We start from the raw sequence: 26,714 nt of genomic DNA, 5'->3' as shown, positions 1-26,714 counted from the left end.
TATTATGAATGGTTAGTAATTTCCACACAAATTGTGCAATCCCAGCTGCTTTCTGTGCATGCTCCAGGGGAGGATTTTCACCTGGGCAGGGTCTTTTTGCCCTGTAGGTCTGACTTTTGGTATTATAATGGAGATAGTTTAGTCATAGGATACGTGTTGCCACGTTGGCAACATATACATAGACATACATCCCCATCTTGATCTACTGCATCCTTAGAGCTCGTTAGTTCCAGGATATCCATAACTAAGGGACACTGCTCTCTGTTCCACCGATTAATTCTCCTTCCTTGCTGACTAGGCTTGAAAGTATACAAAGATCAACCATCAAAGAACATCCTAACTTAATTTTGACATATTCCACATTTTGCAACACTACTTTAAAACCTGAGAGTGATTATCCAGGGACCCAGCTGAAGGAGCGTGGACAGTAAGGAGTTAATGGATTGTTATGCCTCAAACACCACTAACCATTCCAGTGGGAAATACAAAGGTAGGGCAGCACCCTTCAGGTGCAAGTTTTGCTGTTCAGGTCCATGGTGGCCACACAACCCCCAGTGCAGGTGCAGAACTGGGGTCACAGAGCGGGCAAAACCAAGAGGAGGGGACTGAGACCACCAAGGACCCCAAAGCACCCATGACACCCTTTGGAACTCTCCCTCAGAAGGTGATGCATGCCCCAGTCTTGCCTCAGACATGTAGAATTCCCTCCCTGGGGAGGGATCTGGGTGTTCCAATGCTAACCTGAATGTACATAACCCGAGGAACTTTCTGTTTCGTGGGCCCCCATCCCCAGAGGATCAAGACTGTTTATCACTCTGACCAAGGGACATAGAGACTACAACAATCAAGTCTCATTAATAGATCCATGGGAGGTGATGTCTTTCCACTATCTGCTCTTACCCTTCCCTTTCTTTCTTTTCGTTACGTATTTTTGTGGTATTTTTACACTTTAATTGAAAAGAACCAAACCGGCCACCAACATCCTTTCCACTGCAATTAAACTGCTTTAAAAAGAAACCTTCCACATCTATATACTGGGCATTCAGTGTAGTTTCACTTTAATTACAGGAGCACAGAATAGTCAGGGGTGGAAGGACCTCTGGACATCACCCAGTCCAACCCCCTGCCAAGGCAGGGTCACCTGGAGCAGTGACACAAGGACACGTCCAGGTGGGTTTGGAATGTCTCCAGAGAGAGAGACTCCACAACCTCCCTGGGCAGCTGTTCCAGAGCTCTGCCACCCTCAGTATAATGAAATTCTCCCTCGTGTTGAAGTGAAATTCCTTGTGTTTTATTTTACAGCCATTGCTCCTCATTCTGATACTGGGCACGACTGAACAGAGTCTGGCACCATCCTCTGACACCCGCCTGGGAGATATTTGTAAGGATTGATGAGATTTTCTCTCAGCCCTCTCTTCTCCAGACTAAACAGGCCCAGCGCCCGCAGTCAGCCCAAGGCATTTACTAAAAAGAATAAATACCGTAATATATTTACTAAAAAGAACCACAGTTCCCCTGGCTCGTAGCGGGTGCTGCGGAGGGCCAGGAGCGGCTGGCGGCGGTGGCGGCGGGCCCGTGGCTGGGGAAGGGGACTCACGGCAGAGCCACCGCGCGGGGCTGACGTTCTACGGCGGCACCAGCTCCGCTCCCTTTCCTCCCCTTCCCTGCCCTCCCCTCCGGCCCTGCCCTCATCCCCGGCGCATGTGCGGCTCCCGGCCCAGCGCCCGCCCCTCAGCGCCGCAGTTCCGCGGCCCCGCTCCCCACGTGCGGCCGCCATGCGCTTCGCGTACCGGGTGAGCGCGGGGCGGGGGCCGCCCCCCACCCCCACCAGCATCTCCCCCTCACCTCCCCATCTCCCCAGCCCCTCTAACCCTGCCCCTTCCTGCCCCCGCAGTTCTCCGGCCTGCTGGGCACCGTGTACCGCCGCGGCAACCTCAGCTTCACCCGCGATGGCAACTCCCTGCTCAGCCCCGTCGGCAACAGGATCTCCCTCTTCGACCTCAAGAAGTGAGAGAGCGGCGAGGGGCGGGGAAGGGGCTGGCGCTGCCGGCGCGGGTGCTCTGGGGGGAATAAAGCTCTGAGGAGATTGTGAGCCCGATCCGTGGGGCTCTGAGGAGATTGTGAGCCCGACCTGTGGGGCTCTGTGGGATGCTCGGCCTTCCAAAAAATCCTGGAAAGCGTCTGCCTTAGCGTTTAAAGGTAGAAGCCTGCCTAGTGGAATTCCTGTCACGGTGTTGTGCGGGTATATCCATATGGAGAATAGCAGAGGAATTATGTAAAGCTGTATTTCAGAGGAAAAAAAAAAAAAGAAAAGGGAGAAAATAGGTTTGTGTTTGATCAGTTGTGTGGATTGCCTGCGTGCTTCTGTCTTGTGTGTAACAAAGCTCAGAGCATCATCAGCCTTTCCCGTGTGCCAGAGTTGTGATTGCTGCTCCCTGTGCCTGTATTCCAGTCAGGAGCCTGTCTCTTACATATAATCACAGACCATCCTGAACTGGAAGGGACCCCTGATGACCATCGAGTCCAGCTCCTGGACCTGCACAGAACAACCCACGTAGCTGGTGTTGATGGGATTGTGACAGCTAAAGAAAGTTGTGGGGGTTTTACATCCAAATTGTCTGTAGTTTTTAACAAAGACATCAAACCATATTTCATTGATACCGAAGATGTTCTTCCTACATCCCTGTCCCCATTTTACTGTTCTGTGGTTTTGTTGCAGTAACAAGTGTGAGACGTTGCCATTGGCTACACGGCTCAATATTGTGTGTGTGGGGATCTCTCCAGATGGAAGCCTTGCCATTCTAATTGATGAAGGTACTAGCACAAAGGAGACTTTTGTTTTGTGAAAGAATTCAGTAAAAATGCAGCCTTGAGTGGGGGAAATCTGAATTGCTAGGTGTTCAACCCTAACACAAAATTAGAGGTGGTCTGCTTTAAAAATTACTTACGTTAGAATTTTTGGGGAAGATATCTTTATTTACAGAACTGAAAAATAAATTGTTTACAGAATTTAGTGTCTCATCATTTGGATTGTATTTTTTTATGTTAATAATATTAAGCACACTGTCTTGAAAAGTTTCTGAGGAGGTGCTTCCCCCCCATCCCTTTAAGGAAAGAAACTAAGCATGCTAGGATTATGATTTCTTTGGGAACACAATTATTCTCATGATCCTTTTTTTTCTGCCCTTACAGAGGGAGCTGCCTTGCTTGTGAGTTTGATTGGGAAATGTGTGATACATCAGTTTTATTTTCACAAGCCAGTTCACAGTGTCAGCTTTTCCCCTGATGGCAAGTAAGTGAAGAGTGCATTCTTTATGACAAAATAGCAGGAATTGCCCCATAAATTACTTGTGATTATGAAGACACCCTATAACCAATCTGTGAATGTTTCCTGTTTGTGGATGAGGGGAGATTTCAAGCTTATCAGAGTTGCTTTGTAAAATCGATGGGGGAAGAAAAGAAGGAAAACAAAGCCTTGGAAATAGAATATCTTGGCTTGAGTGTTTGAACTTTTCCTTCTGTTTTGAGACTTGGAGAATAAGAATTTCATTATTCAACTTCAGTGATTTTTACTGAAGGTTTTCTGTTTTATAATGCTTAAGTTGGGGGATAATATCAATCTGCAAATACTTTGTTTTTCATTCGAAAGCAATCCATTTTTATTGTTTCAGTAGCACAGGAACCTTTTTATTATTGTTTTGTTTCATTATATTGTAGTCTTTACTGAACAGTTGTTTGCTTTATCAGCTTTGTGTGCAATGATGTTTTTTCCCCCCCCTTATGCCAGGAAATTTGTGGTTACAAAAGACAATCTTGCTTACCTGTACCATGCTCCTGGGAAGAAACGAGAATTCAATGCATTTGTTCTGGACAAAACCTACTATGGCCCATATGATGAAACCACTTGTATTGACTGGACTGATGATTCCAAGTGAGTTGTTAAATTGAAGCATTGTCTACCTGCACATGTTAATATTTGCAGGCATGTTGCAGTCCCATGTTCTTTCCTCTGAAGTATTTTACTAGCTTTAAAAATTCTGTCTCTAATTAAAAAATATAATCAGGCAGACCAGAAAGTATAAAATATGCATGTGTTGGGGATCAACACTGTATTCTTGCTTGAAAATGCATATTAATTCATAAAAGGAGTATACCTTAGGAATGTGAGCATGGTTGACATTTTGAATGTGTTTAACCCTCGTCTACTTTGGCTACAGTCACCACCCTCAGCTTACAACTCTGATGTTTGTCAAATGAAAGTGGTGACTGGTGAATTTGAGCTCAGGACATGCTCCACCCAGTGAAGAGTTTTGCAATCCAGTGTTCTAATTGGAATTGGCTTTTCTTTGGCAGGTGCTTTGCAGTGGGGAGCAAGGACATGTCTACATGGGTGTTTGGAGCAGAACGATGGGCAAACTTGATCTACTACTCTCTTGGAGGCCATAAGGATGTCATAGTAGCCTGCTTTTTTGAAGAGAACAGCCTAGATGTATGGATAATTACACAACATATTTGAATATTAAAATAGTTGAAGCAGACTCTTATCTGTAGATGGCTATTTTGACAATATCTCAGAATTTAGATAATACAGAAGTGTCTCTTGATGGTGGCTCTGCCATAATTTTGTGTTTAAATTTGCTCCTCTAAAACATTATAGCTTTAAATATGAAAAAATTATTTAGCTTAGCTGTAATGCTGACTGGTAATCAAGTTGCCTTTGGTCCTTGCAAAATTTTTCTGAGGGCAGGTAAAATAATTCACCAGTTCTCAGGACAAGTTAAATTTCCAGTTCAAAGCACCTCAGATTCCAGAGGACTAAGTAATGTATTATCCTGATGCACGTCCATATTCATATTTTTGCAGAGCACAGAGAGCAGGTATTGGACAATAATAATTTGTGTGTTTGTATTCTAGCTGTACACAATTAGCCAGGATGCAGCTCTGTGTGTGTGGCAGTGTGACACTGAGCTGGATGGTTTGAAGCCAATGCCCCCTAAAGATGCAGCAAAGGAAAAGAAGACAGCAGAAGATGATGAAGAGCTGCTTGAAGAGCCAAAGGGTGAAGAAATTCATGGGAAAGCTGATCCAAGTGAACAAGAGACTAGAAATAAGGTTAAATATTCACGTGTTGCGAAGTAAGTGGTTTTCAGTTATCAAGTCAAAGTTGTAATGAGATTTATTGTACTGGGCTTTTTTTTTCATCTGTTATAACTTATTCAAAGCAGTATAAGACTGCCCAGGATTTAGAAATTCACTGCAGATCCCGTTTTAAGCAGTACTGGTAGAACTCCTGTCTATCTTACCTTTGATTATATGAAGGGCAGTACCTTTCACCTTCAGAATAACAAGTGTTATTTTAATGATATAAGAAATACTGGCTCATGGTGTGTTAGTGTTTGGAACTCAAAAAATGTAAATGGGATCTTTATTACAGTACCCTTTCTAAGTCTGGAGGCTTTGATTTCTTGCCAGTTGACTTCAGAAGATGGCACAAAGGTGGCTCATCAGCCTCTTTGGTGAGCTGCTTGGAGATGCAGCTCTAACAACATAATTTTCTTTAACATTCACCTTGCTTCTTTCTTATTTCTTGCATGCCAGGTATTTTTTCAATAAAGAGGGAGATTTTAATAACTTGACAGCTGCAGCATATCACAAGAAAACACATCTTTTAGTCACTGGCTTTGCCTCTGGAATCTTTCACCTCCACGAGCTTCCAGATTTCAGTCTGATCCACTCCTTGAGGTGGGGTATGGGGTTGTCACTGGTTTTGGTTTGGTTTGGGGGGGAAGGGAGTAAGTTTTTTTGGGGAGGGTTCTTGTTTGTTTGACTGAGAACACATCATGCTGAGCAGTGAAGGATGAATAAAGAGAGCACAAAAATCTTAAAACATGACTATCTGTTTAATACTGTAATTTCTGGAGAGGTAGAATCATAAATGTATGCAATAAATAACATATAATTCCACTCCATAGGTTATTTTGGAAAAGTGAGGTCTGAATAAGGAAACTACTCAGGAGTTCCTGGTTGTTGGCTATAGATTTCTTTAACTCTGTGGACTTTAATGTTTTCAGTTTCTTTGTAGAAAATATTTTTATATTCTGTATAATTATGGAAAGGTCTGCATATGTAAAATTATCTGTAAATTGTGTCTAAGTTGAGAAATCAAATCAGAATTCTTTTCCTTAGCTGTAGGATGCCAGCTGAACAATTTCCATATACAAAAGTATTTTATTTTCTTAAACTGGGGAGTTTTACTCTCTGTTGGCAAGTACATCTTTAGGATGCAGATCCTCTGCCTTCATTCTGAGTAAGGAATGTTTGATGGTTTGGAGTGGAACAAAGGAAAGAACTTTGTGGTTTTTGATTTTATGGTGTTACAGAAGTTCACTGAAACAATCAAACAACTTGCTTGAATAGAGTTAATAGGTATTAAACTTCAAGTGTTATCACACAAGATGTAAAAACACAAGTTTGTTTATTGGATAATCCTCTTACTTTAGTATTTCAGACCAAAGGATAGCTTCTATTTCTATCAACTGCACTGGTGACTGGATTGCGTTTGGATGCTCAGGTTAGTCAATGTTTTTAGCCTGTATTCATGGAAAAATGAGGAATGTGGTGGGCATGAGGCCCAAAACCCTCTTGCTTGTCTTGATTCCGAATGTTAAATAATTTATAATCTCATATCTGTGGTGTCTAGGTGCAGTAAAGCAAGTATCACTTATCAATCTCTCCTCACAGAATTCTGATGATTCAGGAAAGTAGTTTGTTGGTACAGGAAACAATACATATTTCATATAGAAAAGCTCTAAGAGTTAGGGGAAAGCCCAGATCCCTTGTAGTTAATTTCTGCTTTCATTCTAGGCTGTTCTCTCTTCCTTTGCTGCTTGTTGCATGTGGCATTTTACAAACCTGCCTGGATGTTCTGCATTCCCACCCTGTCCATAATGCTTTGCATGAAACCCAAAATTTTACCCTTATATGCAGCCCTGCTTTTCTTTCCAGCTCATTTATCAGCTGGTTGGTAGCGTTGCTGTTGTAGCACTAAAAGCATTATTCCAAGTAACAGCTCCTGGAGGAAATTGTCGAGGAAATTGCCTTGACATTATAAAGGAAAAAGCTCTTACTAGGACAGAAAGATACAGAATTCAACCTGTCTGCATCAACCTTTGGTTTTTTTTAACATTGCTTGCCATTATGTGTTTTGTGGCTTGCATTTGCAGGGTCATTGTGTTCATGATTGTGGTAAATCCTGCTGTGGTTACAGGTTTGGGGCAGCTCCTGGTGTGGGAATGGCAGAGCGAGTCCTACGTGCTGAAGCAGCAGGGCCATTTCAACAGCATGGTTTCCTTGGCATATTCTCCAGATGGACAGTACATAGTAACTGGAGGGGAGGATGGGAAAGTAAGTGAGAGAACATTGCTGGAAAATGAACTTTTAGTAACGTACTAAGCAGCTTGACTTTCCATTCTGTGTAGAAAGCTCTGTTACTACAAAGTCAAAAATTTTTATTCTCTCGTCCCTTAAATGTTTTGATTTTTCTCTCTAGAGCATTTTGCTTTGTTCTTACCTCTGTCTACAAATTGCATCACTTACACTTTCTAGCAGATAGTTTTTTAATTATTATAGGTCCAGTCACCATAAAAACAAAAATACCTAATTCATTAAGTGTTCATTTATTTATGACTCCATGATATTTTGGGATGAATGAACTTCAGCCACCCAACTTCTTGCCCTTTTAATAATTGTTTTTGATATGAAATTATTTTCAAATTATTCATAAAAGTGCAATTTTTTTGTTTAATGTACCATTCCAAAAGCTTGTTATTTTAAAGAAAAATTAACTTCTCATGTATGACTTGCATTGAAATAATAGGCTGTGTGTACAGGTACTTTTATTTTAAAAGATGTTTTGCCACAATGTCTTGGCACGTAAGTGGGACAACAGTAGTAGCTGATTTCCAATCAAAACTTTTGAATGTCAGAAAAAGATCTGCCAGTTCATGGCTTTTGCCATTCAGATTGAAAATTGACCAAACCCCAGAAGCCTTAAACTGCAGAAAGTTAAATGCATAAGGTATTTGATCAGGAAAAAACCCCACCTGAAATACTGTCTCAATTGTAACTTCTTTGGCAGCTTTGGAGTTGGTTTTGAATTTGACACTTGCCTTAGCCCTGGCAGTACAAGCCTGGAAGCTCCAGATGCTCACCAAGTGTTACTTTCCTTGAAAATTAACTTTGTTTCAACTTCATTTGTGGCTATCTCCACTTAGATTTTTATGTTGCAAATGTGTCTTAAGAGGCTTAAGGATAAGCTGTGGCCTCTTGACTGATATTATTGAAAGTCTTTTATGCTGTTGTAGAGTTCTTACTCTGCTGCTGCCTTACCCTTGTTTTCTCTTTTTGCTGATGGATATTCTAAGAAGTCTTTCCTTGTCTGTCTTTGCAGGTGAAAGTGTGGAACACTTCAAGCAGCTTTTGTTTTGTCACCTTTACAGAACACAACAGTGGAGTAACTGCTGTAACCTTCACTTCCACTGGTTATGTTGTTCTGAGTGCTTCCCTTGATGGAACAGTGCGTGCCTTTGATCTGCACAGGTAGCTCTTTACACGAAAACTTTTGTGTCTCATTTAGTCCTCAGCTTTCACACTGCCCCCAAAACACAGCAAACTGCTGATTGCTTGCTTGAAGTTGCATAAACATGAACACTGCCTTACTGGTTTTTGATTCAGCCTTTGATTTCAATTTAGATATTATATTATATATAATTAGGAATGCTGTTACTCCATCCAGTTTCTGTGAAGAAAGTCCTGGAGAAGCTTTCCGCAGAGAAGCTGGAAATCCAGGAAGGTCGTTGTCTGGCTCTGCTCACATGGGGAGAAGGCACTTGCCTAACAATACTTTCTGCAGTATAATACAGCTGTGCACAGAATTGGGTGTGTTAACAAGCCCATTTTTCTAAACCACTGACATGTGCTATTTAACAGAAGAAAGCTCCTCTGAGTATTTCTGTCTTCTGTTTCTGCAGAGTTTTTCATACTTCTTTTGGATCTTGTAATTATGCTGAGTTATCACATCAAAGAATATTTTGTAAAGACTTACAAATCTTTACAAAACAAATGAACTCATTTTTAAAATACACTTGTTAAACACACATTTAAATCTACTTAAAATGTTCTCATAATTTTTTTTCACCTCTTCAACAGGTACCGGAATTTCCGTACCTTTACGTCCCCACGACCAAGTCAGTTCTCCTGTTTAGCTGTGGACTCCAGTGGCGAGATTGTGGCAGCTGGTTCCCAGGATTCCTTTGAAATATTCATCTGGTCAATGCAGAGTGGGAGGCTGCTAGATGTAAGGACCCACTGTGTTGGGAGGGCTTGAATTTAACACAGTGTGGAGTGTGGTGATACTCAGCAAGTTTGGGATTAGTTTCGAGGGTTTCAATATAACATGAAGTGTTTTGTTACATTCAAAAATAAGCTACACTGTGTTGCTCTCAGCATTTTTTTTTTTTTTTTAATTTATTGCGTGGAGATCACCCTGAATTTGTGTAGGAAGTAGTTTTTAAATTTTTTGAGTAATGAGCTCTTTCTAGTGATGAAGTAACACCGATATTGCTGAGCTAACACATGGGCATGAGAGTCTTTCCCTCCTTGTTCAGAGATGTTCTTTTCTACATGTTTTCTGCAGGTAATGAAGAAATTGTAGTTGCTGTATTAAGACTGATGCAGATTTCATGGAGGGTTTTGCTGCAGCACAGCAGGGCCATGATTTTTCAATTATTTTTTCAATTCTTAAGTATTCCTGTACATCTTGTACAAGTAGAAGAGCTCAGTGATTCACTAATTTAATTTGGCACAGCCATGCAATACAGGTCACTTCAGTAACTCAGGGTATACTTGACTAGATCTCCAGAGTTTTGGGTGTAGTTTCTTTCCTTGATTTTTTTTTTTTTGAGAAGTAGGAGCTCCATGAAATGAAAATCTGTTACTCTTATTCTCAGTCTTTTTTTTTTTTTTTCTGAAGTGTTATCAACTGCAGGAGATTCTGAATTCTCTGAGCAATGACTTAATTTTTCACAGTTGGTCTGATTGTTTTGCAAGGAGGGAGGAAAATGGCACACTGCATTCCTAAAGTGTGCACATAGGAGTGGTTGTAGATGCTTATGTAGTGGTAGCACTTCAGGGAATTTTTTTTTTTAGAAGTTGAGAATCACTGGTGTGTATCATGCCCTGTGTCCAAAAGTGATCTCAAGCATGTGTGGACAAGTCAGGCATGGTTTAATGGCTATATCTGGAGTTTACTGAATGCAGACCACACAGATAGCAGTTTCTTCCACCTAATTCCAGGTTATTTTTGCTTCTCTTCTTAGGTCTTAGCAGGTCATGAGGGTCCCATCAGCAGCTTGTCCTTTAACCCAATGAAGTGTGTTCTAGCCAGTGCCTCTTGGGATAAGACTGTCAAGTTATGGGATATGTTGGACAGCTGGAGAACTAAGGAGACACTAATAATGAACTCAGATGGTAATCTGTTTCATTTCTTGTCTTTTATCAAATATAAAAATACATGTAAAATATGTTAATAACAACAGAACATGTCAAATACAGACAGACTCATTCTTGGAAATGAAAATCTGTAGTTGAGATACTTCACTCTAGGACTTGTTCAACAGTGCAGTAAATATTTAATTCTAGCTCAGCTTTATAATTAGCTAAACATTTGTATGTTGCCCAGGAGAAAAAGTGCAGTCATACTTGTTACTCTTAAATTTTTTCTAATGGTTGAGATAAGATCCTAGAAAAATTAAGGGTATTTTCTTAGAAAAGTATCTGACTGCATTTTTAACTGTTATTATTAAATTCTTTGCAGTTCTTGTTGTTGCCTTCCGTCCTGATGGCAAGGAGCTCGCAGTTGCTGCTTTGAATGGCCAGATAACATTCTGGGATCATGAAAATGCAGCACAGACTGGCTCCATTGAGGGCAGGCACGATCTCCAGATGGGGAGGAAGGAGCTGGATAAAATAACTGCCAAGCAGGCAGCCAAGGGCAAGTACGTACAGGGGGCTGCAGTGACAAGGGGGTGCCACACTGGCTTGCTTTTGAATTGTTTTTCCATTTGTTTTCAACGTGAAGATTTCAGAGTGCATCTGCTGTTGAGATATTTTGATTCTGATGCTGGATTTGAAAAGACTGCCTGACACCTAGATGCCTCCCTTTCGTAGTTTGCTGTGTTCTCTCACTGATCAGCATCACTCTGAGCACGTGTTCTTTCTCATCAGTTATGAACTTGGGTTGCCAGCATGATATTAAGCTTCTTAGGCCAAGTTGTGAATTTGCTAGGGGTAGGTTTTTAAGTAGCTAGCTTCCTACAGAAATACTAGTATGTAACCATTAGTGTGTAGAAACTATTATGTTTTTTGAAAAAAGTAATTAAAGTATGGGGTTCATTACCTGTTGCTGTGCATGTGAAGTAATGTTTAAAGGCAAGTTGAATTTGTGTACTGTCAAAAAGTGTATTAGAGAAATGTTTCATTCTTCTCTTTTCCCTTTTCTTTTTTTTTTTGCCTGTATTGCTTCCACTCAAAAAACAAACAAAAAAAAAGAAACAATGACTTTTTGGAAAAAATAAGGGGTTTTTTGGTGATGAGCTCTCAACCATCTCTTTCAAACATGCCATGGCACTGGTTTTTCTGTAGCTCTCCTGGCTGTCCAGAGTGTTGTGTAGGGTGTAGTTTGAGAATTTATTCATTGAGCTGGGACTTAGAAGTATGGATTCAACTTCAAAAAGCTGTAGAAGTTCTAAATTGTTTGTGATTCATAGTAAAGCACCAAATGCTTTGTAGTAAATTTGTGTGTAAAGCACATACTATGTGAATGAAGATCTCCACTTTTTCCATGCAGTGGTTCTGAGTCTTCACACTGTACTCATGTCTTCTAGCTTGATTGTGACAGTGAAATTAACTGCTTTCTCTTTTTCTTTACCAGATCTTTTACAACCCTGTGCTACTCAGCAGATGGTCAATCTATTCTGGCAGGTGGATTGTCAAAATTTGTCTGTATATATAATGTCAAGGAACAGATTCTTATGAAAAAATTTGAAATTTCATGCAACTATTCTTTAGATGCAATGGAGGTATGTGAGCACAGGAGTCTTTTTTTTCATTTCCCCACCCCCACAAGACTTTGGTTTTGGTATAACATCTCATGAAGTGTGATTCATGAATGGTTTTTTAAGAATGGGCTTATTTTTGTGCAGGAGAGAGAGAAGGAAATATTCTTCTTGGAACAGAATTAATTCCTGAAACTCTTGCCAGATTTGCAGTGTGCTTGTGTTGAATGGGCAGAACTCTCAGGCATACTAAGTTAGTTGGCACTAGACTTAAAATGGAAGTGAAAATTTAAATTATCAACATTTTGTACTAAGCTAATTCCCCTGGTGTCAGTTTGTGTTAGCAGAGAAATGAAGGATTTTTTTTGTGGGCATGGAACAACATCACTGAGCTTTACAGACTCTGTTTCTGAATATTGCCAAATGCCAAATTAAATTCCTTCAAGAGTAAAGTGAATGATGAAAAGCATCAGAAGGAAAAACATCCCAGTAACCCTTTTCAACATCCCCTAACCTGGGAACGATGATTGTTCCAGTGTTTGTATCAGGCTGTATTTGACTGTGGTTCCAAGTACGCTTCTTTGTCAGCAGTGGTTTGTGAGTTACTGTAGCTCAGCATCTGGCTTGAAAGAGAGAGAGCCAGCTGAAAAAGAACCCTACAGGGGATGGGTTTTTAGAAATGAGGGCCCCTACAATCTCATTTACATTGTGAGGTCCCTAAAATCTCATTTGCAGTGTTCTGGCCACACAGCCCTTGAATTAGCACAGTGCAGGTATGGAACCTGAAGGGCTGCAAGAGCAGGGCTGCAGCTGAGGAAGCAAACAATGCATCTGACACAGAATACAGTTGTTGTAATAATGTGAAACCAAAGCCTGAGCTGAGCTCTGCCATGTGGGAAGAGATTCAGTGCAGTGAATGGAGCTTGCATGTTTTTCTAGGAGTACTTAGATCGGAGAAAAATGACTGAATTTGGCAGCATGGCTCTGATTGATGAAGGGGGTGGAGGTGACGAAGGTGTTGCCATTCCTCTTCCTGGAGTAAAAAGAGGTATGGCTTTGGCTTTGCTCTCTTGTTTCTAGTTTTATGTAGATCAAAACCCTTAACGTAGACAAGGGTTTGACTTGTTGAGCTCAGCTTTAACATCAGGATAACAAAATTCAGCCTCACCACTTAAGCTGTAGGATCTCTTGGACATGGACTGTCCCTTCCTTACCCAGTCTTTAATTCTGCCAGATTTTACCATGCCCCGCATTATTTATTGGTGACATCATAGTTGATAACTAGACTGTGAACTTGTGGTGAATATGTTAAATCACTTCTAAACTTCTCTTTTAGGTGACATGAGCTATCGACACTTCAAACCAGAAATAAGGGTGACTTGTGTGAGATTCTGTCCTACAGGTTAGTATCAACAATTTATTTAGGATTTTTTATTCCATCTAAAACAAGCAAAAGCATAGAGCATTGGAGGATTATCATTACTCTTCTGTTTCCATTCTAGAAAAGTCATCTTTGTTGTTAAATATTGTTATTTCTCTTCTAGGACGAAGCTGGGCAGCCACCACCACAGAGGGTCTCCTGCTCTATTCATTGGACTCTGGGCTAATTTTTGATCCTTTTGAGCTGGACATTGATGTCACACCCAGCAATATACACAAAACACTGAGTCAGAAGGAGTACACTATGGCTATCGTCATGGCCTTCAAGCTGAATGAAAAGAAATTAATTCAGGAGGTCATAGAGGCTGTCCCTAGCAGTGAAGGTGAGTGGGTGGATCTTCCACGAAACTGGGCTGAGCTAGCTGTAAGCAGACATGTGCAAGCCAAAATAAGTTGAGGTGTAAAGGTGGATTTTTTAGTGTTAATTGATGTTTCAATTTTACCAGTCTACTTCATGCTCATTTAGTGACTTCTCAGCATGGAATTTGATCAGGCCTAGATGTGCAGGCAAAGTTTTTGGATGTCAGTTCTCGGAAGCAGCAGATGTTGGAGGGGCACAGCAAGTTTAACATGAGTAAGCACTGTGCCTGTGTGATTAAGAACATTAACCAGTATCAAGGATGTAGTCTGTAGTTTGAGGAAAGTCATGAATCTTGTCTGTTGAGCACTTGTGGCACCACATCAGGACTACTGTGCCTAGTTCTGGCATTGACAGCGCAAGAAAAGACATCGATATTCAGAGCACCTGGTGGAGGGCTTGGGAAATGATTGGAGGGCCAGAGTACAGCTGAGGAGAGGCTGTTGTAATCCACTGTTAACAGGATGATTGTGTGCCTGTTTCTTAAACCAAAGCTGTTTATGAGAGTGGATTATATATAAGGAGGTCATTTAGCTATATTTGGGGTTATTCTGAATGCTTCTAAATTGTGTTTCTTTGTGCTGTGCAGTTGCTAATGGCATTCAGACACTTCCTGTGTGGGCAGGTGACTTTGCTGTCTTTTCAAGTATCATTTACTGCCTCTGATTGTTGTGCATAACTAGTTCCACTGAATACAGCAATTTGGCTGAAGTAAGGAGCAGCAACAATACAATCTTTTACACTGAAAGAGGAAGAAAGGGTGGAGTAAAAGTTTTGAAGGAGAGCTGCTGGGGGGAGTACTCTGCTCAGAGGAAGAACTTGGAGAGGGAGGAGTCAGTTTCTTGCATTTAAATACAGTAGTGTTTGGAAGGTTCAAAGAAGGAAGATTTGTCCCCTTAGAGATTGTGGTGCTGTACCCTGAAATACAGCACTAAATATCCACTACTTGCCAAGATACAGCTTTCTTCTCCTTCCCCTTATGCTTTCCTGTGGTCTCTTTCATGTTATTCCAAATAATAACTCTATTGAATGTTTATGGGCTTTTTTTTACCTTTTTGCCCAGTTGATGTTGTCTGCTCATCACTGCCAGACCTGTATGTGGAGAAGTTACTGGAGTTCCTGGCCTCTGCATTTGAGACCTCTTGTCACTTGGAGTTCTATCTTATTTGGGCTCATAAGTTGCTCATGCTGCATGGACAGAAGCTGAAAACAAGGTGAGATCCCATGAAAGTGAAAATGCTGACAAGGATTTAAAAATTAAAATAAAAACCTTTTCGTTTAAGACTTTTACTTAACATTTAGTGACATTCTAAATAATGCATACACAACAATTAGAACTACTTCAGTTTTACAACTTCTGTACTAATGGTAAAAGTTACAGTTTGGACTTGATCTTAAAGGTCTAAAAAGATTCTAGAAAGTGTGTATGACAGAATTGGGATACATTATTGGATTTGTATCCAAGATACAAAGATACATTGCAGAAACATTTTTCATATATAACAGATAAAACTTTGCCTAAGTTGCTTAGCCAATAAATGTATAAAGATTACAAGAGTGATAGTAGGATTTTGGCAATTGTGCTTTTAAACAATTATTCATCTTAAATGTAACTGAAAGGTAACATGCAGGTACTGACTGCATTTTTACAGACATAGCTTGTGATTATAGCATGCACTCTTAGCTGGTAGTACTCTGCCTTCCTACAGAGTACTTTAGAACTACATGGGCCTGGTCTGTGAATTCTATTCAGCCCACCCATAATAAGGAATTTTTAGACTTTCAGGAGAAAAAGCAGGCAAATTTACAAATTTACAATGGGCTAAGTGGGAGGAAATCTGAGAAGAAGTCTTGCAATTTAAAAAACAGTGCATTGTAACTTTTCCCTTGCTTCAATGTGGGTATAATGTTTTAGTTACTGAAATGACTGGAATGAATTCTCTCCTTTTGTTGCTGCTAAAGTAGAGGAGGAGCATTTAAAACAAACTCTCCCTTGTTCAGAAAGTATTGTAGTATCTGGAAGGAACTGTCATTGCTACAGGAAGTAGAATTAGCTCTTCAGGATGGAGTTTGTCATTAGAAAAAATATAGTTTTCACAGTATATTGCTCGTATTGAGTATAATCATTGAGGATACAGTCAAAAGGAAAGAACTTCTGTTTATTTAGTATTAAAAAGTTTGCATTGAAGTTAATGTGTGCTTGTTAAAATCTTGAAAGTATTGAAACGTTCTAGATCTCCATATGTAAATCTGAATTGCACTGCAAATTGCATGTTTTCTCCATCCAAGGTCAGTGAAGCTGCTCCCTATGATACAGTTCCTTCAGAAGAGCATCCAGCGTCACTTTGAAGATGTTTCAAAACTGTATGTATTGTTATATTTGAAAGTTCAAATCAAAAACCTGGTGTGATGTGGGGGATGATAGTGTGCTGTTAAAACTTCCGAGACAGACTTCTTTTAGAGCTGTTTTTATTTCAGGAGGTAAACAACGTGTTCCTATTTATTTTTACAGCTGTGAATGGAATATCTACAACATCAAATACGCGTTGGCCATTTCTCAACAGCGCGGCATGAAACGTCCAGCAGAGGAAACACCAGGAGATGAAGAAGAATTGGATTCTGACAGTGATTATCTTATGCAAGAAGCTCATAAGGATAATTGAGTTCCTAATTACTCTTTTTGAGAGGGTGAAAACCTCAGACAGTATTTTATGCAGTGGTATTCACTGAGAATGAGTGGCCCTCATAGTGGCATCAGTTCCTAACGGTGGGATGGAGTTACATGGGAGGTAGCGATGGAAATGTGGGATATGCCATGGATGGCACTTTTTGCCTATTTCGTGTACCCTTTGGCTGTAAACTTGACAGCATTGATTTCTTGATTAACTGATTTTTTTTTTTAAATAATTCCTGATTTCAAATAAGAAAACAAAAAAGTGTTCTTAGTGAAGTTGGAAGTATGACTGGATTAATTCTTTATTAAAAATGCCTTGTACATTAAGTATTGTGAATTTTGTAGTACAGGCTTGTCCTATATTGGACTCTGAATTTTAAAAAGGATAAAAATATTTTCTGAATTGGAAATGTACTGCTCTTGTTTTAAATGTTGTTTTACTTGGATTTAATAGGTATATATTTCTGGAACACTCTTTTCTTAGTTCTGTGACTCCCAGATGTGATGAGGTTTCAATAATGAGGATAAATGTTAGACCTGTAGCAATGACTATGGGACAAAATTTACTGGGCTTTACAACTTTTGTAGAGGTTTGATTGACAGCCTTGTGATACTGTAGTGAAAATTTGTTTGGACATTACCAACTCAATAATGTAACTTAAACTGTAGGAGAATGTGTTACAAATGTGGTGGTTTATTTGGTTTGGGGTCTTTTGGTTTTTTTTGTTGTTTTGGGTTTTTTAAAGCCCTTTCTTTTTTAAAATGTTGCTTTTTAACACATTAAAACCTGAAACTTTTGATTCCCTTTGTTTTTGTGAATTGATGGGAGAACTGGCTAATAAGAGCTGGGTTCTGAATACAAAGAATTGTGCCTGTCCTTGTAATACTTTCAAGCCATGTGTTAAAAGGGCTTTGTTAATGAAGATACTGCAAATATTACCAATGATCCAGAATGTATTTTATCAGCGTATTCTGTTATTCTGGATTTGTCTTCTGGTCGCTTTTGACTGTTGGAATAGAAGAGAGGTATAAATATTAAAGGTAACTGTGATGAGGTCTCCCCTCAGTCTCCTCAAGGCTGAACAGACCAAGTGCCCTCAGCTGCTCCTCACACGGCTTCTCCTCAAGGCCCTTCACCATCTTCATTGCCCTCCTTTGGATACTCTCTGATAGTTTAATATCTTTCTTTTCAGCCTTTCATTCCCCATCCTGTCTGTACATCCAGGATTGCCCGGTCCTAGGACCAGAATTCAGCACTTTTCCAATGTTAAACTTCATTCATACAGTTGGTCATTGCCCATCTCTGTAAATTTATCAGGGTCTCTCTGCAGGCACTCCCTGCCCTCGAAGGACCCAGCAGCTCCTCCCAGTTTCGTACCGTCTGCCAGCTTGCTTATTCTCTCCCATTATTTCCGCACCGTTATCTTTTTACCCTCAGTCACCTTCCCCCCGATAACTGAGGGTCGGGAAGGGAACATCGGCCCGCGGGCCCCGGCGCTGAGGTGGCCCCTCCCCGCCTCCAGGGGGCGCCGCCGCCGGCGCCGCCAAGGGCGCAGCGGCCTCCGGGCGCGGCCTTCCCGTTTCCCGTCGGTGTCACCCGCTCCCGGTTCCCGGCTCCTCCGCTCCCGCTGCCCGGCTCCTCCGCCGCCGCTCTCCCCGCCCTCAGCCATGCTGACCTCCCGAGGCCCGGCCCTGTGCACCGCGCTGCGGCGGGCAGCGCCCGGCGGCCTCGCTTCCTTGCACTGCTCCGCTCGACGCTGCCGCGCCGCCCGCGTCGCTGTGGTGAGTAATGGAGGAGCGGGGGCCGCGGGGGCCGGGCAGCGCTGAGGAGAAGCGCTTGTTTGTTTTTTTACTGTCTGGCTCTCCACAGCCACCCTCGGCCCTGCAGCCGGGGTCGCTCCGGCGGTGAAGGGGAGGGTTCGGCGGGGCGGCGGCCTGGGAAAGCCTCGCCTGGTGCCTGCAGCAGCTGGAAACGCTGCAGAGACGCTGAATTTGAGAAGAGAAAGCTGCTTGCAGTTCAGAAACTTGGAGGAGGCCAGACCAGGAGTGGGAAACGTGTAAAAGCTGGCGTCTGTTGGGCTGGAGCTGATTTGGGAAGAACCACAGAATAGAATAACATGATGGGTCGGGTTGGAAGGGACCACAGTGGGTCACCAGGTCCAACGTCCCTGCTCAAGCAAGGCCATCCCAGGGCACATGATACAGGATTGTATCTAGGTTCTAGAATACCTCCAGTGAGGGTTACTCCATACCATCCTTGGACAATCTGGCCCAGTGCTCGGTCACTGCACAGTAAAGAAATTCTGCCTCGTGTTCAGGTGGAACTCCCTAGGCATTAATTTATGCCCGTTCCTCTTGTTCCATTGCTGGGCTCCATGGAGCAGAGCCTGGTCCATCCTCTGACAGACCCCATTTAGATATTTATACACATTAATGAGGTCCCTTCTCAGTCATCTCTTGAAGATGAACAGCTCCCCCAGCCTTTGCTTGTAAGAGAGATGCCTCAGTCCCTCACTCATCCTCATTGCCCTCCACTGCACCCACTCCAGGAGCTCCCTTGTACTGAGGATCCCAGGAGAACTGACCATGAAGTAGTTCATAGTGAAACTCTGGCAGGTACTGGCAAGGTACGGGAAAATATTTAAACTGGGTTATGCTCTTCTGCAGAAAGGAGGTAAAACATGTTACAAACACAAAAGAAAGTGAGGAGCTGGAGGAACCAGAAGTTGCAAAGGAAAATACAGGCTGTAGCTGGTGTCCCAAATGGATACACAGTTTTGGAACTCAGTGGACAGTCTCTGAAGCTCGAGCTTTGCATAGTCTAGACAGCATTAAACATAAAGAAATAAGAAGGCATTATCTGCAGGAAGAAATCTGCTTGGGGCAGAATTGGCTTGGGAAAGGGCAGAATACAGGTCCAAATGGCTAAAAAGTAACCCAGTAGTAATGCTGTCATTTTATCAAGTCACAGCTTTTTAAACGGAGATGGGAAAACAAATGTTATTTTTTGACATCAGTGATGTGTATTTCTGACTGTGGTAAAAGACAGATTTGTAATCAAGCAGGTACTGAAAGAACAGAAGAGTTTATATATAGAGGAGTTTATAATAACAGTGTTACTGTATTTTGGTTTCACCGAGTTTCAAAAACATTTAAAGTGTTGCTCACAGAGCATAACCTTAGCACAGTTGCTTATCTGTTCATTCAGTCTAAATTAAATGAAAGAAAACAGAGTTGTGATGTAGAAGGCAGATCTTAAATATCAGAACAGGATTAACATGGACAGAAGAACACTCATGGATTTTGCTCATTTGGTGAAGTGATGGGGATATTTGGTAAAGTGATGCCCACGATAGCAGACACCTGGGTATTGTGACCTGAAAGTCCCTTCAAATCTAACATTTCTAGCTAACACTGTCTCAGCTGTGAATTTCTTTTCAGTTGTGAGTTTCTGTTCATGTGTCTGTGTTTTAAAAACTCTCAAGCTTCAAAAAACTGAGGTAAAACCAGGAAGGAAGAGATTAAAGTTAAAAAAAATAATAAAAAGAAAAGGAAATTGACTTCCTAACTGGATTTTTTTCTTTCAAAACAAAGAGCCAAACAAAAAACCCCAAAAGAGTACATCTGTATGCTTTCAGGAACTAGATAAACCTTTGGATTTTTTTGGTTTTGTTTGATTCTTATAATGGCTTTTTAAAAAAAAAATCATTTCTCCTTCTACCTTGTCAGATTCTCTACCCACACAAGGGTAGCTGACTGCTTTGTGATTTTTATTAGCTGGTGTGTATAAACAAAAGTATTATTTCCACATTTTTGTAGAAAAGTATGGCTAATACAGCATAATTGTGTTACTGCATTAAAAGTGATTTAGCTGTTGATCTCTGATGCAAATGCTCAGGTAAAATACAGAAGCAGGTAAAGTAGTTTATTTTAAGTTGCCCCTCAAAGTTCATTTCTGTCCCTCTTCTGATTGATGTGCACCTGGATGAGAAAGTGTTTCACGTGGATGTGGACACTTCATAAAAAAGATGAATGACACTGTGTGCACAATAAAAACATACCTAGGGGTAACATGTCAGGTAATTAACTGTGGAATAAATGTATGTCATAGGTTAGCAAGCATAGTCCCGGAAGGGACGTCCTTGCTAAGGGGTGCTTACAGTTTCCTCTGGGAACTGATAGAACCTATCAGCTGGCCAGTTTGAATATGGACAATTCTCTAAGCCACTTAAAGTTGTGACCACCTCTGTGATCCACATTTAAGAATGGGCAAACTCCCCCTCCAAGCTCTCTCTCGTTTCCGGTGCTGGCACAGGTGGCTGCGGGCCCCGTGTGGGGGCCAGCGGGCCCGGCCAGGCCCTGCTTGGGCCAGGCTGGGCCGGGCCACGGCCATCCTGGAGCCATGGACCTGTTCCAGCCGTGGAACCCCCCCACTGCCTTGCCGTGGGCAGCCGGAGCGGCTCGGCTCTCCCCCCTCTCCACTGCGATAAGAAAAATTCAACATTCCAGCTGCAAGGCTGCAAGGCCGAGGTGAGATTAACCCTTTTACTGCTGTGAAGAGCTGAAACCTGAGGGAAGAGAGAGAGGAGATGCTTAAAGCTGAAATTCTGTTGTGAAGCTATGATATATCAGAGTATCCTGTTGTAATTCCATGAAGATATGGGGGTAGAGTGTTCAACTCGTAAGCAAAAGCACCTGCGCCGAGATAGGCAGATGCTGACGCAGCTGTAATTCCATGAGAAGTTTGGACAGGGAGAGATGAACCAGATGAGGACTTTTGCTCCAAACGGGAGAGGAGAAAACCTCAGTCCCTAGAGAGGCTCCCAGAGATAGTCTTAATGATGAAGATGATGAAGACCCTTTGCTCCCAGGGAAGGAGAAGGGCCTCTGTTTTTTGTTTCTGAACGGCTCAACCTTAAAATTGTACCCCAAAAAACTTCAAGAGTGGACCCTCGAAAGCAGTTGCGGGAAAAGCTGCAAGTCAGGGGAAGGGACTCACACGCAGGCAGAGAGACTCCTCTTCCTAAATGGACTGAACAATATTTGGAAGTGGGCAGCTGTCTCGTTGTGATAATGTTTTCATAGCATGAGCAAGAAGAGACTTCTCTTTCTAAATGGACTAAACAAGGTTATTATGGAAGTGGTAAACAGACTGAACATCTTAAGGGTTGTTTTTTCACATTGTCAGTGGGAGAAGGGAGGAAGGTGGGGGGAGGAGGAGAGTTCTGAAGGTGGTATAATTTTTTTTTCTTTCTTCCCTCTTTTAGATTTGTTAATAAACTTCTTTATATTCTTTCAAGTTTGGTGCCTGCTTTGCATTTCTCCTAATTCTTATCTCACAGCAGATAAACAGTAATGAGTATTTTGGACCAAACCACTACAATGTATAAGCCAGGAAATATATAGTGGTTATTTCTGAGCCCTGTCATGGGCTGCTATAAATGGGAAATGCCAGTTCTGCAGAGTGTCTAGTGGTGACACCAGTGCTAATAGCATGGTGTTCACTGGCATAGTAAGAGCTTGCTGTTAAGTTGGGGGTTTTTTTGTTGTTTGTGAACAATTTTTTAAAACCTTACCTTGTGAAAGATCCTGTAGGGAGTTTTGTGTCACCTGCAATACTCTGTTGATTTTCTCACTGCAGGTCCTGTCTGGCTGTGGTGTCTACGATGGCACAGAAATCCATGAGGCATCAGCGTAAGTTGCCTTATGGGACTGTAGACTCCAAAAAAAGTCTCCATTACATTGCAGCAGTCTGTTCAATTTAGTTTTGCTGTCTCTGGCCATCAGAATTACCCTGAGAGATGTATGATGAAGCTTTCTCACAGTTTTCTCACAGCGTAATTGTGAGCTCAGGCTGCATTCTTGTAGAACTCAGTGACTGACCAAAGATGCAGCACTGTGCATGTGATGCCAGAACACTGAGTTTGAGAGAGACTCTCTTCAGAAACAGAAATTCAGAGTTCCAGTTTCAATCTCAAGAGAGTTAAATACAGACTTAATTTCAGAATCACTTTGCGTTTCCGTTCCTGGGGCTAAATCTGACAGTAGAATTGTTAATGCTTAAGTGGAATTAACTCTTACTGAGAATTAATAAGAAATGTGTCATCTAGACCTAGATTAAATATTAATGGCTATGTGGGTTACTTCCATAACACCTGGGGACTTGGAAGAAGGAAGCTTTTGTTGTTCCTGGTTGCCTGCTTTGGTAGGATATGTGTTTTTCCTCATCTTTCAAAATCAGGCGGTGGAATATTTGTAGCAAGACTCGGGGTCCAGATGAAGCCTCTCCCATAAAAGTTTTCTGCTTGTTTTATGTCCATTTTTGTAGTGTCCTGGTACATCTGAGCCGTGGGGGAGCTGAGGTTCACATGTATGCTCCAGATGTCCCTCAGATGCATGTCATTGACCACAGTAAAGGGCAACCCGCTGAAGCTGAGTCAAGGTAAGTCTGTGATGTGTTAGGCATTCTTTAGACATAACAGCCTGTAATGCCTCTTGTAGCACTTTGCTGAATGCCTTTAGTAGCTTTATGCCAGCTGTGGTGGTTTTCTTGGAGAGAAGCTATTATATGGCTTTTCTGGACTTGATTATGTACAGTCTGTCAGTGCTTATGTTTCCCAGCAGTAGCATTTCAGAACCATCTACAGCTTCAGTTACTAAATACTGATGTTCTTGCTTCCTCCCTTTCTCACCCTCCTTTTCCTCTGTCAAAACTTTATCTACACTGTTCTGTGTGCAAATGCTTAATTAATCACATTTTTTTATTTCTGGTTCTTCAAGGAATGTTTTAGTGGAATCTGCAAGAATTGCTCGTGGTAAAATTACAAGCCTGGCTAAGCTCTCTACAGCAGACCATGATGCTGTGATATTCCCTGGTGGATTCGGAGCTGCCAAAAACTTGTGAGTGCCAACTAAGCATCAGATTCCTCAACTAAATATTCATAATTAACTATGGATGGAGCTTGGAGCAACCTGGTCTAGAGGGAGTTGTCCCTGCTTATGGCAGAGGGGTAGGAATGAGATGATCTTGAAGGTCCTTCCAGCCCAAACCATTCTATCATTCTGTGAACCGTGATTCACACAATAAAATCCATAAATGGTCTTATTTACTACATATGTAACTCCTACTTAGTATGGATAATGTCTTTCAAAGTCTTGTCATTGTCTTGTTTTAAATTCTCTGAACAATGTTGATGAGAATGCAAGTTGAGATAATGCACAAGAGGTCCTCTTTCCTCCCCCTGGTGGTGTTTCTTTTTAGGTCTGAGGGAAGTGAAGGTAAAACTTCCATGAGTTCAGGTGCTTGTAATGTTATTATTCTATTTCTTCCTCTTTGCCTACCCAAAAAATCCCCTCTTGTTTTATAATGTAAAACAACAGCTGGCTCAAAAAAATAAAAAGGAAACAAAAAGTGTTAGCCACGTGGAATACTGATTATCTTGCTATTGACATGCTTTTTTGTTGGCTTTGAGAAACATGAACGTTACTTCCCTTTTCTTCTTAAGTATTTTCTTCTTTGAAAAGGTTACTGTTCAGCTTCTCAGTAATCCTAGAAAGCTGAGGTGATAATTCTCATTTCTAGATGTTTTTATTTAGTAAGGGACTTTCTGGCAGACCAGAACCTTAGAAGAGAGACATTTTGGCTAAAGCAGTGATGGTCATCTACAGAGTGTTTTTAACCAACTGTTTAGTAGCTGTTAAGTTTGGGATGATTCTTTGGAGCCAGTCTCAGGGCAGATAGGCAAATACCTCTGTTTGTAGGTTCATACTGAGCTTTGTATAAGTTTCTTGTTGTGACAGATCTACCTTTGCCGTTGATGGGAAGGATTGCAAGGTGAACAGAGAAGTTGAGCGAGTCCTGAAAGATTTCCACAAAGCAGGCAAACCTATTGGGTATGTATGTTAGTTGGATGACATTTGTTTGAAAGTGTGAGCAAGGAGACAACCTGTGTTTTGTTGAAATGCGCAGCTGTTGTTGTCAGAACTGGAAAAAGTATCTTCTGTTTTGTATCATTTGCAGCCTATTTTGTAAATATGTTTTTCAGGATGTGTGTGTGTAGGTGTTTGTCTAAGGAGAAGGTGAGGAAATGCTGAGAGGAAGTTGCCTTGTGATGTCTTTCAGATTTTCAAGGCTGTGTCCATTTGAATCTTTTCAGTTGTGAGCAAGTTCTGGGATAGTGCTGTTGTAGAATTGCTCTTACAATTCCTTCTGTTGCAGCCTGTGCTGCATTTCCCCAGTGCTGGCAGCAAAGGTGCTCTCTGGTGCTGAGGTAACTGTGGGCCACGAAGAAGAGGAAGGGGGCAAGTGGCCTTATGCTGGGACTGCAGGAGCCATCAAAGAGCTGGGAGCAAAGCACTGTGTGAAAGAAGTAACCATATCCTTTTCTGGTGATTTCCATGTTGGGAGACAGTTTAGAAATGTGTCATTAAAGGAATGAACACATGTAGGATCTGTGCTTTTCCACTTAGATTTTCACGGGAATGTGCAGTGTATAGCAGGTAGCAGTGGTACAGTACAGGATTAGAAACTCTCCTCTACACAGCTGTGTAACTGCTGCTGTGCAACAACACACTGGGAGTTAGAAGTGGTTCTCAGTCAGCTTCCCTGGGCACCCAGTAATGCACTAAGTGCTGAATGAATTTGCACATAAAACTGGCATGAGTTAAGCTGGTCAGTTCTCTTTGAGATTTTTATTCTTCTCCTGAAGTCTAATGCTGCAGTCAGACTGTTCTCAGAGACATTTTATTACAATCAGTGGATTTTGTAGGTTTTCTTGTGGTTTTGGGTGTTTCCACAGGTTTCTTGTGCAGCATTTGTATTACTGGCAAAAATACCTTGTCATAGGTTGGATTACAGGCTGTAGCTGTCTTTACAGCTGGATGGTATAACATATTTGGAGGTAGTTTTTATAGGATAGTGGAGTTGTGAGATTTTCAGTGCTGGTTCATTTTGCAGGCAGCATCTGCAAGTGCTGTGTTTTCCTTAACTCCTTTTTACGAAGCTCATGTGGATACAAAAAATAAGGTGGTGACCACCCCAGCATTTATGTGTGAAACAGCATTACACCACATCTTCGATGGCATTGGGGCAATGGTAAAGAATGTGCTAAAATTAACTGGCAAATAAAATCAGATGTGTTTAAATTTAGGGCGTAGTATCAAACATATCATGGACCAATGGAGACATTTGCACCTGCTAGTCCTGTTCACACTCTAGTGAATGCTGATGCAAAGCTGATTGATTCCCAGCTGCAGGATTTTCTGTGCCTTTTTGAGAGAGGGGCATTACACAGGGCAAGGAGCCTGGCCTGAGACACAGAGCATCTTCTTGAGCTTTTCCATCTGTAGAGAGCAGTCTGGATGTGTTCTGAAACAAATCTTCCAACACACCAATGTCAAACCAGTTCTAAGGGAGAAAAAGAGACTCAAGGCCCTTTCAGAAGCTGAAGGCAGATGTGTTGTAGGGATTTGGCACAAGGTAGCATATCTAGTGGATGGAGAATGGGAGTAGAAAGGAATGAATGCACCGTTCCAGGTGTATGTGCTCAGGCCTGTGTCTGGGAACTAAAAGCCAGGATCAGCTGCTGAGGAAAAAGACATCTTCCACACCTTCATCTAGCTCTGTGCTAATGAAAAGATTTTTTTTGTTTGTTTCTATTTGAAAGAACCCTGTTTTCACAAAGTCATTCTGAGCACCAGTCAGCAGCAGGACACAACTGCCACAACAGTAGCACTTTGAAAAACTCATCCATTGGCCCATTATAGTTTTAAAAGGTCTTGAAATGAAGAAGAAAATACCGCTGATGTGACGCACAACTCTTAAGGACAGCAGCATCCCTGTTAAAGCAGTTGTATGACAAGTAGTGAATGGAAAAAACTATCTCAAATTATCCTAACTTCCCCTGCTTTAGGGTAATAAAGCTTTCTCCAAAGAAGTATTATTGAATGTCTGGAATAATGATGTATAAATAAATAAATTTCTGCCTTTTATCTCATCCTTGTCCTTTCACTTTTGTTTGGGAGCTGCCTTTGGTAGCTTATATTGGTTGGTACATTTTAGCAGTTTTTCTGCTTTTCAGTTCACCCATTTTGTACATTTTTTCTGTATAGAATCCAGCAGAATCTTCTC

The 26,714-nt window shown here is 41.5% G+C and overlaps 2 protein-coding genes across 2 annotated transcripts; both read left to right on the top strand.

Annotated features, from left to right (window-relative positions):
- The first annotated feature begins 1,746 nt into the window (after positions 1–1,746).
- PWP2 (PWP2 small subunit processome component) lies at positions 1,747–17,287 on the top strand. Its single transcript, XM_082277537.1, has 21 exons — positions 1,747–1,793; positions 1,895–2,007; positions 2,720–2,814; positions 3,193–3,292; positions 3,788–3,931; positions 4,354–4,489; positions 4,915–5,135; positions 5,599–5,742; positions 6,501–6,571; positions 7,268–7,404; positions 8,450–8,598; positions 9,208–9,355; positions 10,377–10,527; positions 10,874–11,054; positions 11,990–12,137; positions 13,053–13,161; positions 13,450–13,515; positions 13,658–13,876; positions 14,975–15,125; positions 16,201–16,275; positions 16,424–17,287. Exons 1-21 carry the CDS (start codon positions 1,776–1,778, stop codon positions 16,572–16,574), a joined length of 2,727 nt encoding a protein of 908 aa, XP_082133663.1. The 5' UTR covers positions 1,747–1,775; the 3' UTR covers positions 16,575–17,287.
- Positions 17,288–18,136: 849 nt separating this feature from the next.
- GATD3 (glutamine amidotransferase class 1 domain containing 3) lies at positions 18,137–26,580 on the top strand. The gene is made up of 7 exons (XM_082278438.1): positions 18,137–18,367; positions 22,227–22,279; positions 22,914–23,027; positions 23,366–23,485; positions 24,386–24,478; positions 24,804–24,960; positions 25,584–26,580. The coding sequence occupies exons 1-7, from the start codon at positions 18,254–18,256 to the stop codon at positions 25,710–25,712; spliced, it is 780 nt and encodes a 259-aa protein (XP_082134564.1). The 5' UTR covers positions 18,137–18,253; the 3' UTR covers positions 25,713–26,580.
- The last annotated feature ends 134 nt before the right edge of the window (positions 26,581–26,714 follow it).

This window comes from Coloeus monedula (genome assembly GCF_965178545.1).
Source record: "Coloeus monedula genome assembly, chromosome: 3".
NCBI classification, from domain to species: domain Eukaryota; kingdom Metazoa; phylum Chordata; class Aves; order Passeriformes; family Corvidae; genus Coloeus; species Coloeus monedula.
Note: the sequence above shows the minus strand (reverse complement) of the source record. Positions and strands in the feature narration are given on the sequence as shown.